This window comes from Apodemus sylvaticus, chromosome 7 (genome assembly GCF_947179515.1).
Source record: "Apodemus sylvaticus chromosome 7, mApoSyl1.1, whole genome shotgun sequence".
In the NCBI taxonomy this organism is placed as follows: Eukaryota; Metazoa; Chordata; class Mammalia; order Rodentia; family Muridae; genus Apodemus; species Apodemus sylvaticus.
Window position 1 is genome coordinate 71,414,237 of NC_067478.1, and position 13,290 is coordinate 71,427,526.

The following is a 13,290-nucleotide window of genomic DNA, read 5'->3' on the forward strand; positions in this document are numbered from 1 at the left end:
GCCTTTCATAGAGAGTTTATTCAGGGGGATTAAATTCCAAAATCTTGAAGATACCCAGAGTCTAGCTGCCTCTTGATTCCCCTTGAGCGGCTGCCGAATCCTCTGTGCAGGTGCCTGCCCTCTGCTGGTCGCTCCGGGTGCTTGTGCCCACTGAATCCTCACATGCTCTGCTCTAGCTCACCAAGAAGGTAGGCTGAGGTGCAGAGTGCAAGGGCTTGTGCTACAGTGGCACTTCTGGTCATTTTCAGAGTTGGCACTGTGAACAAGTCCTCGGAAAGAAGCTGCAGCTACAACAGCAAGTTGATTAGGATGTAAACGTTTGGAAATAAAAGGCTGGATTGTTGCGTGCCCAAAGCGTAAGTACACTTCATCTCGGCCTTCTGGAGCCTTTCAGTTGAATAGCCATTTACTGCCCACCCCCACGTGTGTGTGCCCTGACATAACTATTATCTAAGTCCTTTTGGAATGGTGAGCAGACCCCTCCCTACCTTCCCCCAATCCAAACACTAAGAATGCCATCAGACAGCATCTGAAGCTTGTAGCAAAGGTGTCCCCAATTTGCTGTAACCACCTACCTTTTTTAAAAAGATGTATTTATTTATTTTATGTATATGAGTACACCATTGCTCTCTTCAGACACACCAGAAGAGGGCATCAGATCCCATTATAGAAGGTTGTGAGCCACCATGTGGTTGCTGGGTATTGAACTCAAGTAATCTGGAAGAGCAGTCAGTGCTCTTACCCACTGAGTCATCTCTCCAGTCCACCACCTATCTTATGCACTCTCCAATGATGTGAAAAGTGTTGACTTATGACTTTCTTAGTTCTACATTTAAAACTTCACGAGACTTCCTGCCACAATGGAACATGGAACTTGGGGGAGCCTAAGTCTCTGTTCCCAGGCTGGAATAAATGATTTCTTATCTCCCTTGAGGAAAGAGGTAGATTTTTACTTTTTTTTCAAGATTTACCTTATTTTTAATTACATGTATGTGAGTGTATCTACAGGTTTATACACTCAAGTGCAGTGCCCTCCATGGAGGCCAGAAGCGTAGAAGGCCCAGGAAGCAGCAGACGCCTGTGAGTCTCCTGCTCGAGTGCTAGGAATTGAAGTGGAGTCCTCAACAACCCCCCCCCAACCGCCGGCATCTCTTGTTTCTCACACCCACAAGCTGACCCTAGTTTTGTTGGCAGCTCTTGCTGCTGGTGGAGAATTGCCTCACAGTGCATGATGCCCCAGCCTAGCACCAGTGCCCTGAGCTGCCTCTCAAAGGGCCCGTGTCAAACCACATCTTACAAAGCAAGTTCAGAGAGGACTCTAAAGTCTCCTTGCTACCCACCTTCCTGACCCTTCTCTGTTTCCTACCCGAGGGCCTGAGACCTCAGGAACCAGAGACTCCCTCCCAATTTCCAACAGGCTGTGAGCTCGAATGGCTACCATGTGATAAATGGGGGTGGGGTGGGCAGACAGGAGGCCACCATCTCCTGCTCATGGTTTCTCTCTGCCAACCAAACCAAGCTAGTGGGGGCTCTGGCTTCCACAGCTCTGTCAGAGGCCTATTGTGGGGCTGGAGGAAGCACAGGTTTGAGCAATTCTGTCCATCAACCTCAACATCCAAAGACATCTAGATGATCTAGAATTATGATCAAATGATAATTTAAAAACTATCCAGCACGTAGTAAGTGCTCAACAAAGTGCCCTTCCCACCTGTCCTCAGTCAGAAAAATCCTGGAGTTTCCAGCAGTGCTGGTGCCAGGGGCCAGTATGGCAGTTGCCTTAGGAACAGAAGCAGCCCAAGGAAGGGAACCCAAGATGTCTTGCTACCCTTGTGCTGACCTGGCTGTCCCCCTCCAGGAAGGGGGACCCCCCTTTGGATGGAAAACATCCTTCCAAAATGCCTTTCTAAAGCCAGACAGAGTCCTCCACCATGGTTTATGGAAAGGATTATTCCCTCCATCCTGTGGAAGGATGATTAGTGCTTCAGAACTTTCTGGAAAAGATTTTGGAAACAACTTTATCTCCTCTGTCCGGGCTGGCTCTGGCCAATACAGATCCTGATTTTAGTCTAATCTGCGACAGCATCTCCATAGGCTCCTAACAGCCTAGCTTCCCAGAACGGGACTGCAATGTCTGGCATACTATCCCAGCGTTTGGTCTGGCACTCTAGGGCAGAGTCATATGACTCTGCCCTTCCTCGGGGCCTCTTCTCTTGTTCTCCCCTTTGTGGGTCTGAGCTTTGGACACCAGAGGGCGCTGCTGCCTCTCTGATCTGATGAAACCAGTGGCAGGCATTATCGGAGGCAAACACAATTCTAAGAGAAATCATGAGGAAAGTAAGGGCAGCATAACAATGGCATTTATCTTCCCCGGCTATGATCGTCTCCCCTTGAAGTGTAATCCCATCAGTTGAGAGGGTGAGGCAGGAGGATTGCCACAAGTTTGCTAGCCAGGGCAAACTCTGCTGTCTGGAGCTCCAGAGTCAGATCAAAGTGTCTCAAAACATTAATAATATTATCATTAATTGTGCTGGTACAATAATTACTTGCTTTGCTTTTGGTTTGTTCATTTGTTGTGACAGTCTTGTAGCTCAGGCTGGCTTCATACTTACTATACGTAGCTGAGAATAACTGAATCCTGCTCTTCCTTCTTCTGCCTCCTTGGTGCTGGGTTACAAGCATGTATTTAAAAATAAATAATAATAATTTATGACAGAGATGAGTGAGTCGGCACCTGCCTCTGGTTCCAGCATTTGGGAAGCAGAGGCAGGTGGATCTCCATGAATTCAAGAGCAGCCTGATCTACAGAGAAAGTTAGACAGGTAGGGAGAGCTAGAGAGACCTCGTCTCGGCACAACAACAAATCCAAGGAAGGCCTAGGGGTGTGTGGTTCAGCGCCCAGTTACTCAGGCATCTGAAGCAGAACTGAGAGCTCAAGGCTTGCCTGGGCTACAGAATGAGTTCAAAGCCACCCTGGGAAGCTTAGTGTGAGACTTTCAAATTGAAAATCCAGGGGCTTGAGAGATGGCTCAGTGGGAAGTATACTGGTCACTGTAAGGATACCATTCTCTCTTCCAGAAGACCTGGGTTCAATTCCCAGCACCTACTTGGCAGCTTATGACCATCCAAAACTCTAGATCTCAGAGGTACGATGTCCTCTTCTGGCCTCCAAGGGCACTGAGCATGCAGGTGGTGGACAGACAGACACGCAGGGAAAATGCCTGTACACGTACAATAAAATAATAAACTAAAATTTCAAAAAAGGCTGGTACTATAGCTAAATGGTGGAGCACTTGCTTGTTATATGTGAGGGCCCGGGCTCCATCCCGGGTACCAGGAACAGAAAGAGAAAGAGAGAATGGAGCCCGTTACAGAGACCGAATCTCCTGCAGTCCTAGTCCATGGAGCCGGCTGCCCTGGGGTAGCAGTCAGGATCTAAGTCCCAACCAACAGAAAATGACCTCTGCTGACATCAGCAAGAATTAAATAAATGCACTGCTCCTCAAGGAATCAGCAGCAGCCAGAGCCACGCTGGGAAGGTGACAGGTGCCAAAGAAGAAGAGGCCTCCAGTGTGGTCTGAGCAGGATGTGGCCCCTGCCCCCTCCTTCAGCTGCCCGGGACAATAATCTCCAGGCCCTGAGCCCCTTCCTCCCGCACCCCCATTCTAGCTGCCTCAAAGCAAACAACACCAGGAACTGACCCGCTGCTCCAGGCTGTGTCTCAGCCACGGGACATCCATTTCTCCTTCAGTCCTTCACTCTGACCCAGGTGAAGACCCTGTCCCAAAGGTCCCCCCTGCCCCCCGGGGGGCCGAGGAAGATGGGAACAGGACAGTCCTTGTTCCTGACAGGCAAGTTTGCCTTCTCTCTGAGGGTGCCCCTCATTGCTAACTGGCCTCACAGGCAGAATGGAGATGACAAACTCCTAGCTTCTGAGAGCTCAGCACTCAGGGCTGCCAAAGACTACAGGCTTGGGGAGGCAAATATGGCCTTAGGGTGGACAGTTTCTGGGACCTGAGAGGCAGGACTCTGACCTAGACCAAAGAGAGAATTGACTGGGGACCCCCAACCCCCACCACTCCCCCCAAGTTCTCCACATGCCAGAAGGAAGCTCCTGGAGGGAAGAGGGTAGTTAGGGTTGGGGGCCCTGGAAGAGTGACAAAACTTCCTGGAACTCCTCCTTGGATCGGGGGCCCTGAGACCTATGGTGGAATGACAGCCAGAGAACTCAAGGAGTTTGCTCACTAATGCTCAGGTGTGTAGCACCTGGGCCCTCATGCCACCTGCCTATGGAGTCAGAGGTCAGGAGGAATCCCTAAGCGGCTTAAAGATAGAAGGCAAAGGCCCTTCCTTCCAGCCCTTCTGGAGCCTGTGAAGGTCCCTCCAGGCCTCAACTTCCACTCCCAGGAGGCATCCACAGTCCTACACTTGTGGGGTTCCCCCCCCCTTTACAGCTCCACCCCACTGTAGGCCAGACCAGGGACAGGTGCTGTCACGTGGGGTCTAGCAGGTACACCTTCTGGGCAGAAGGATTTGCATGTGATTTACAAAAGCTGAGCTGGAAGCAAGCCCCGCCCTCACGCACCCTGCCCACCCTGTCACAGAGCCAAGGCCTTCCCGCAGTGGAGCCCCCAGGACCTCTGCTTACCCCCCACCCTCACCCCCCAGCAAGCTAGATCTGCAAGCAGCTAAGAGGCTTCTTCTAATCAACAGGCAGAGCCTGGGGATTTCTGGGTGCGGTGAGTCCATCATTTAAAAACCAGACACCCAGAAGCTGGGGCTTCGGGACAGCATGGAGAGGTGAGTACCGACCTGTAAGTGGGGGTGAGAGCCAGCCGGGTGCTCCAGCTCTGCCCAGGGCTGTGGAGAGCACTAGCAGCCTGGGAATTTGGAGGCTGGATGAATGAGGCTTTCTCAGCTCCTCAGCTATTACGCCACCCCACTGTGGGCCCAACAACAAAAGCCCTGGCCCCACCCTGCAGAGGCCAGCAGAGCCCAGAGAGGACTGCAGGGGAGAGCCGGACTACAAAGCTGTTCCAGGAGAGAGAGAGAGAGAGAGAGAGAGAGAGAGAGAGAGAGAGAGAGAGAGAGAGAATGAATTCATCTGCCAGTGAGAGCCACACTCCTCTCAGAGCACCCCTCTCACTCTTTAGACATAGGTCTCCAAGGCTGAGGAAGGCTCACTGTTGGGCCACCAAAAGGGCTCAGAGGGCAGAGGTGCTTGCAGCCCAGCCTCGTTACTTGGATTCTATCCCTGGAACCCACATGGCACAAGGAGTGAACCAACTCTCAAAAGCTATTCACCCAAATGCCTCTCCTCTCACCTCTAAAAATAAATGAATAAATGTAATAATTTTTTCTAAGGCGTGGCATTGGCCTAGGGTAGGGGTAGGGCTCAGATGCAGAGCACATGACCAGCATGCAAAAGTGCCTGGGTTCCATCCCCTATTTTGCAGAAACTTAAATTGAAAGGTCACACAGCCAGGCAGGGGAAACAACCGGCAGTGTAACTAGGAAGCTGTTAAAACAGAACTTCGAGAACGTCATCCTGGGTCCTTCCTCTGTACCAGAGATCTGATGACCAGCTGAGTTCATCTCTCGTCAGTTTCCTTTTCTGCAAAATGGGACTAGTAATAAATAAGACTGCATCAGGAGATTTAGCTGTAAAAACCGGAGTGCTGGACTGGGGCCGTGACTCAGTTGGCACATGTTTGTCTCACGTGCAGGAAACCCTGGTTGTGATCCCCAGACCACATACACTGGGCACAGTGACCCATCCCTGTAATCCAGGCCCTTGGGAGGGAGGGGCAGGAGGATCAGAAATTCAAGGCCACTCCCAGTAACATAGAGTGTTGAAGGCCAATCTGACAGGCATAAAAGCCTGTCTCAAAAATACATAGACAAATATTACCCATCACCATCATCCTCATCAATGACAAGTCATCTGACAGATAGGAGTGAGTACAGAATAAATAAAGTGAGCGGTCCCTTGGTCTCCAGGGGAGAGAGGCTGCAGGTAACTGGCAGCCTTCCCTTGTGCATGAGGAGCTGTAACTGCGGACCACCAAATCTAATCCTTAGATCCGTAAGTGGGGAAACCGAGACCCACAGTAGAAAGATTAATTCAAAGTCAAAAGTAAGGTCCATCCCCAGAACCTGGGTCTCCTCCTGGGCCCTTGCTACTCATGACGAACTCACCCAGTCTCTAGAGGGAGGCTGACAGTGTGACCTCTGGGATTCAGGCGCAAGCCCTTCCTCCCAGTGGCGGTATTGGAAAGTAGGAGCTGGGGCACTCTGCAGCACAGTGTGTGTGTGTGTGTGTGTGTGTGTGTGTGTGTGGTGTCACCTGGAGTCTGGAAGCCTGGCTTCTGGCTTCTGAGTGAACAGTGCAGCCCCTTACTTGCGAGTTCCCAGGAAATGTACTTTCCCAGGTATCAACAGGACAGAAGCAAGACACCGAGGCCACTTGGCCTTCTCCTGGATTCTGCCCTTTCCTCCAGACTTGGGGCCTGGAGCCCTGGCCTGGGCTTTCTGTCTGTCTACTTTTGTCCCACCACTTCTGCCTGCCCTTTAGCCAGAGCAGGGAGGTAGGGTTCACAGCAAGACTGAGTGACCCTGGCCTGTGTCCTTCCTCTTAGTCCCTCTACCTCCCAGGAGCTCCACTGCTGTGTCCTGTGCCCTGTCCTCATCCTCATGAGGCTGGGCAGGAGGCTGATGGCCACAGATCCTGCCGATGAGCTGAGCTGACGGGTGAAGGCCAAGGAACAAAGCTGCAAAGGAGGCAGCCGCAGCTGAGGCCGGGGCCTAAGGGAGGCCAGCCCAGCCCCTCTGCTCTGCAGTCTGCTCATAGCCCAGCCGCCTCGCCTCTTGCTGTGCAGGGGCACCTGCCCTGCCGGAAGTAAGAGACTTTGCTGGAAATCTGTCTTTAATCTTGGCTTCCTGTTTTCTGCCCTAGGGGACACCCAGAGTGACTGAGTTTCAAGCTACTTCACACTAGCTTCTCTAAACTATCATTTCTGAACATAAAAGTCGGGGGAGGGGCAGAGGCCCTTCCCAGCCAGGGAACCATGGGAACAGACTCCAGTCAAAAGTGCGTGAGCTCTGGACCCCCCACCTGGCTCCACATGCAGCTGGGCCATCTGGTCCCTTTACCCAAATGCTGCCAGAAGCCTTCAGCTCCATCGCCCTGCCCCTGCCTTCCCCTCACCCAACCCCTCTCTAGCCTTCCTCTTCTCTCCACTCTCTTGAAGCAGCCCCACCACCAAAGAATGGGTGGCCCTGCCTGAGCACACAAATCTGACAGCTGACTTGATATTAGAGGCAACTCAGACTTGGCTCAACCGAAGTTGCATTCTTCCGTGTTTTCTCATCTCTGTCTCTGCCCCCCAGCCCCCACTTGCTGAGTCTTCCCTCAGGAGAACCCCGCCATCTCTAAGGAGCTGGGTGACACCGGAGGATCACGAGGCCTAGCTACTTGCGTGCTCCCCTCAGGGAACGCTGACCCCAGACACTGCTTGTCTACTCCTCTGCAAACCCATTGCTTCTGGAGGACCCACGGCCTCCTCTCCGTGTGGACCACACTATGCGTCTTTGCTGGGCTTAGGGTTTGGTTTGATTCTGAGATAGGGTCTCATGGAGCCTAAACCGGCCACAGAGTTTCTACATAGTCAAGGATAGGCTTGAATTTCTTATCCTTCCGCCTGAACATCCTGATTCTGGGACACCAGGTATAGATCACCGTGTCTGCCTTATGCTGTCTGAAGATGGGGGATCAGGGTTTCCTGAGTGCCAAGCTATCTATCACTCTGTCAACTAAGGTACATCCTGAACCTTAATTAATGATGCTCCTCCCTTTACTGGACTTTTAAAAAGTGTGTGTGTGTGCGTGCATGTGTGTGTGTGGTGTGTGTGTGTAGGGGTTCACCCATGCTATGGTGTGCTTGCGGAGGTCAAAGGAGTCTGTTCTCTCCTTCTTTCATGGGGTCCAGGATTCAAATTCATGGTTTGGGGCTCGGGAGTACGTGTTTCTTTGCTGCTGAGCCATCAGCGAGCAGCTACTGCTCCACTCCACTCGCCCTAATTCAGGCCCCTGCTTAAATTGCTCAATGGCTCTGGATTACTTATGCAGTGTAATCCAAAACCTGAAGGTGTCGCTGGGCCGGTTTCCACTCCCCCTTCCTCCTCCTTCTAGCTCACCGTCTTGGCCTTCTGACTGTTCTTGAGCCACTGAGCACCTCAGTGTGAGTCCTTGGCCATCCTACAACCCCCTGGGGTTAGCCCCACTACCAAGGACCAGGAGCCCAGCCTCGGAGCGTAAGTCTCAAATGCTGTCCCGACATATTCATATATTACAGGCAACTCAGGCTCAGCTTAGACAGGGTTTCTCTGTCAAAGCTACATTCTTGAATGACCTTCCACGAGGCCAGAAGTGGACTGTTTGGTTCCGTCCACTGGGTGTTCACAGCCTTCATAAGCCGTGGCTGGTCAGACTGGTTTTCTCTGTTCTGTTTTGGACAAGAACCGTGGTGTTCTCCTCCGTCCCTCCCTCGACTCATCTCCGGCATGCTGGTCTCAGCAGGGTTCCACATTTTTTGAGAGGGAATGAGTTCGTGAATGATGAACGTTAGCTCATCCTGACAAGACCCAATTCAGGCTTTAATTCCCATTGCCTGGAATTCAGAAAGGTTATTCTCTCTCTCTCTCTCTCTCTCTCTCTCTCTCTCACTCTCACTTTGCTGAGAAGAGGTGGAGCCAGAATTCAAATACAGGTTTATTTGATTCCAAAGTTCACATTCTGGGCCCCAGCACACTAAGGGGAATAGTGTTTGTGGGAAACAGAAGATGTATTGGTGGTAAAACTGCAGCACAACTTTAGATATTTACTCGGCCATCTGCTCCCTGAGTCCCTCCAGCCTCCCCCCACCTAGCCCCCTTTTCTCAGACAGAGTGGAGGAGATGTCAGTCTCTCCCTCCCAGAAGGCTTTGCAGGCACTAAAGCCCTTTCCTTCAGGCTGAGCAGCAGTAGCTGCAGCACCCTCCAATGGGGGCCATATTATCATTCCATCTTGACCTCAAAGGAAAGAAAGTGAAGTCTGATACACACACACACACACACACACACCATCACGCCAGGCCTGTTATCTTGCTGAATCTGCACCATCTCTCATGAAAGAGGCATGCTCTCGGCCTGATCTCACAGAAGAGGAAACAGCTCAGAGACCTTAGGTAACTAGCTCAAAGCCACACAGCTCTTGAGATTTAACCTTGAGATTCGATCCCCAAATATCTGGGTTGGGTTTTTTTTTCCCCCTCTATGTCACACCTAACTCTGAGATCTACTAGATGCTTCCACCAAAGGCATCCCTAAAGAACCGGTTCCATGTAAGCAAACTGGTACTAGGAATGCTGGGTCAGAGGACCAACCTGAACTCTAGGGGTGGGGGTTGAGCACATCCAGTGCCTGCTCCTAACATTTTAAGTTAGTTGCAGTCTGCAACTTTGTCTCTCACAGAACCCTTTTCTTCCCTTCCTGCCCCTCAGTTATTACTACTTTACATTTTATCCTACATCTTTGCAGCGTCTCTTCCCCCATCTGAAGATCCCCCTCCCCTCCCCCATCCCCATTCCCTGCTCTTGTACTAGTCACTTCTTTCTGTCCTGGTCTTTAGAAGGTGGCCCTGCACCTAGTGCCTCCCATGGACTTTCTGGCCTCTCTCTAATCACTGTGCCTCTATCCTGTGGCCCTCTCATGCCCAAGCTCTGCCTGCTCCGGTAGCTAAGAGCAAATTGCTCAGGGAGGATCCTGACTCCTCATTAACAATGGTGTATAATAACAGCCCATATTTAAGTGAGGGCTCACCACGTGCCACTGCACAGGCAGCACTTCAGACCTATTAACTCATTTCCTCTCCACAAAACCGTACAAAGTTGGTGGTATTACTTTTGCTCGTTTTACCAAACCACAATGCAGTAGGACAGACAGAGATTAGGTAACTTGTCCAACGTTACACAGCCAATGACAACTTCCTTATTGCTTCTAAGCTGAAAATAAAGTCCAGGAGGGTTCCAGGAGGTTCTGTGGTTCTTTGGCCCTGTAGCTTACAGGATCCCATTTCTTACTGTTTTCCCTACACACAGTAAGTGAGAGCTCACTGCTCTAGGAAATCAACCCATGTTCCTGTCTTTCCTGTTTCCTGTGGACCTCGTATCTTTTCTTCCTCTTTGTTTATCAATTTGTTCTTTGTGACAGTATTTTTGCACAAACCCCTAATGAGAACTTGGCAGAAATAGAGGTTTTAGGAAGTGGACTCCAGTTGGTGATGCACACCCTTAATCCTAGCCCTTAGGAGGAAGAGGCAGGCAGATCTCTATGAGTTCAAGGCCAGCCTGGTCTACAGAGCAAGTTCCAGCCTGGTCTACAGAGTGAGATTCAGAGCTACATAGTGAGGCCCTGTCTCAGAAAAACAAAAGAAAACAAACAAAAAACTACAAAGGAGGAGGAGAAGGAAAAAGAGAAGAAAGAGGAGGAGGAGGAGCAGGAGAAGTAGAAGGTGGTGGACTGCGGAGCAGGGACTGTGTAAATGCACGCTTACTGTCACAGAAGAGTCTAGGCCTAACCTCCACTCTAGAAAGGCTAGAGAAGGCTGAGAAGTTGGCTCTAGCATGCTGGTGGCCCTCTGAAAGGACCTTCGGGAGCCTTCGCGAAGGCCAGCAAGTGGGGGCAGGGCGTAGGCGCGGACACACCCCCCGCAGTTCCTCCAAGGTCCAGCAGAGGGCGCCGACCCACGCCCCGCTGCGCGCCGGGCAGGCCCCCTCGCGCAGGCGCGCCGCAGCGGGCGGAGGATCCGGGCCGCGCTTCCTCTCACCAGGCCTGCAAGCTTCCTCCCATCGGAGCCCGGGCGAACTGAGGTTGGCCGCCGCCGCCGAGCCTGCTGCCTTCCTTGCGCTCCCGCGCCACCCCGCGCCCTGCCCCGGGGGGTCCCACCGGGGTGGGGTTCGAGCAGGGCCAACCCCGGCCGCGCCGCCGTCGGGGCCGTCCCCGGGCCAGCCGTCCCTCCCGCCTGGCCAGCCTCTGGCCGCCCAGCCTCCGGGGTGTGGGGCTCGGGCAAGCCCCGCCGGCCGCGATCGAACGCCCGGGGCGGCCCCCGGCGGCCGGCGCGACGTCCCCAAACCGAACCTCCGTGGCTGCGTTCGGAAGCGGAACTCTGCCGGGGCCGCGCCGGCTACATTGTTTCCTCCCCCCGGACTCCCTCCCGCCCCCTTCCCCCGCCTTTCTTCCCTCCCCGCCTGGGGCTGCGCGGCAGTCCCCCTGCCTGTCTGGCCGGCCTTCCTCCCTCTCTTTTCGCATCCATACACCTCTTTGTACCGCACCCCCTGGGGACCCTCGCGCCCCTCCCCTCCCCCTTGGCCGCATGGACCGTCCTGCAGGCCACTGATGCCGCCCGCGGTGAGGAGGCCTGGACCGCAGTGCCCCCAGAGAGGTGAGTGCTGGGCAGCCCCGAAGGAGGTGGGTGTCCTAATGCCCCCTAGAAGGGAGGAGGACGCTCGTCCCGCCTCTATAGCCACCGCCGCCGCGCCCACACCCATCCCCCCCAAACGGGTTCGAATTCTCCCGGGAATCACTGTCAGAACACTACGGGGAAGGAGCCACGAGGGAGGTACTACCCTGCACCGCAAGAAACTTGGCTTAGGTCAGCAGAGTCCTACCTTCCCACGCCCCAACTCCCGTGTGGAGAGCAGAGTGGGAAGTGGCTGGACCCCAGAGGAAGAGAAGCAGTATGGGCCGGACTCCCGGGAGTTTGCCCTTTTCTGTTCAGGGCTTCCCCGAAGGTACCCTGGCTTGCTTGGTTCTGAACTCTTCAGTCGTGCACTGAGGTTCCACGGGCTCCAGGCAGCCCAGGGCCATGCCACCTCCCTTTATCCCTGATAGAAGCCCGGGTCCTTGAACTAAGCCCGTCACCCTTGGCCTGCCAGAGGACCAGGCTTAAAGCAGGGGACCTCTGACCCTTGGGTGGAGAAACTGGGCAGGGCTTCCAGTCTGCGTAGAGGTGACACTGGGCATTAGTACTGTACCCCCTCCCCCCAGCACCTCATCGGTCCATTTTCCCAGGCTTCTCAGGACCAAGACCAGTTATTTGGAAGGGGTGTGTCCAGTCACTGGATCTTTGGAGCTTAAGTAGGAGCTTTTTTGATCATTTTGTACAGCAGAGAACTAAGGCCCAAGGGGCAGGTCATATTCCAGGCCTCTGGTGGAGGGAGGCTAGCTGCCTTTCATTCCCACTTCTGCACTGATAGATGTCTGTAGGTGGAGGGGAACCAGACCCACTAACTACCAGGGACACTGGCAGTCTCCAGGCTGACCCAAGAGGGACCTTGTGGGGTGAGCGAGCACGTGTTCCCCTGCAGAGGGCTAGAGAAGAGGGAAAGGGCTTCCGGCCTTAGTGCTGTCTTCTTAGGGACTGCGACATCATGTATTGCTTAGAAGACTTCCCCTTGGTGCCCAGGACTGGGTCCTAATCGTCTGGACCATCTGTGTGGTGTGGTGTGGTGTGGTGTGGTGTGGTGTGGTGCGGTGTGTACAAACCTGGTTCTGGGAGCTTTGAAACGGCCTGGTTGGTCCTCACCCTGCCTTTCCCACACTTCCCAGATGGCTCAATCAGAACCTGAATGGGGTCAGCACAGGCAGAGTGGGAGACAGCCTTGGCCCGAAAGGATCAGGGTTATGTGGACACTTGGGGCTTGGTTCTGTCTCCTTGTACCCTAGATGTCATAGTGTCTTGGTAATGGCCACAACAGGATCAGACTGGAGGCTCAGATCCCTTCAGGATGCTGAGCACTGCCTAGGCCCCCCCCCCCCCCCCCCCCCCCCGTGAGCCACAGGCTGTTTTGTCCTGCTCAGGCCCATGCCCTTGGTTGAGGTTTTTCCCATTGCCCTAAGATGCACTGGGGGTGGGGGGTGGGGTGGTGTTGTACTCACATCACCTCATGCCGGAACTGAACTTCTGTCCAGCCTCTGGTTGTGGCTAGGCCTGACATGGCTGGGTGCTTCTTACCAACTGAGCTGCAAGGGTGTGGCCAGGGTCCAGAGGCCTTTTAAAAAGCAGCTTCATGTAGGCCAGCACATGTTTGAGACTGTGAGTTTGTTTGGCGAACTAATTTTCCCCTATCAGAAGGGGTTAGCCTTTCTGTGTTGGGATAGCAACAAGGAGAAGGCCAGGAAGGCAGATGCCTTTCCCACTATAGGGCCCTGCTTCAGAGGGCAGTCCACATGGAGAGGCCCGCAGCAAGTGCTGG

The 13,290-nt window shown here is 53.4% G+C and overlaps 2 protein-coding genes and 1 long non-coding RNA gene across 5 annotated transcripts in view; 2 read left to right on the top strand and 1 right to left on the bottom strand.

The window, feature by feature from the left end:
* Positions 1-5,001, bottom strand: LOC127689010 (uncharacterized). Of its 2 annotated transcripts, none has more exons than XR_007978813.1 (2): positions 4,810-5,001; positions 1-3,218 (listed from the first exon to the last, which is right to left on the bottom strand). It is a non-coding gene; the product is annotated as an uncharacterized LOC127689010 (long non-coding RNA). The 2 variants fall into 2 exon arrangements; XR_007978812.1 differs by lacking the exon at positions 4,810-5,001 and adding an exon at positions 3,699-4,609.
* Csk (C-terminal Src kinase) overlaps positions 4,673-13,290 on the top strand; it is a 25,157-nt gene continuing 16,539 nt past the window's right edge. Inside the window, exon 1 of one of the 2 annotated variants that reach the window (XM_052188228.1) lies at positions 4,673-4,797. The gene's annotated coding sequence lies outside the window, so the exon portion shown is untranslated. Of the gene's footprint in view, positions 4,798-11,378; positions 11,478-13,290 lie in introns of those variants that run through there. The other variant, XM_052188227.1, reaches the window with a different exon arrangement.
* On the top strand, positions 8,103-11,481 carry LOC127689721 (translation initiation factor IF-2-like). The gene is made up of 3 exons (XM_052189350.1): positions 8,103-8,154; positions 8,221-8,310; positions 10,760-11,481. Exons 1-3 carry the CDS (start codon positions 8,103-8,105, stop codon positions 11,479-11,481), a joined length of 864 nt encoding a protein of 287 aa, XP_052045310.1.

Bases quoted from the DNA above. Each gene is read 5' to 3' on its own strand.
- LOC127689721 (XM_052189350.1), top strand. From the start codon at position 8,103: ATGGCTCTGGATTACTTATGCAGTGTAATCCAAAACCTGAAGGTGTCG. The intron at 8,155-8,220 runs GCCGGTTTCCAC...ACTGTTCTTGAG, and splicing joins AAACCTGAAGGTGTCGCTGG to CCACTGAGCACCTCAGTGTG. The intron at 8,311-10,759 runs GTAAGTCTCAAA...AGTTCCTCCAAG, and splicing joins CAGGAGCCCAGCCTCGGAGC to GTCCAGCAGAGGGCGCCGAC.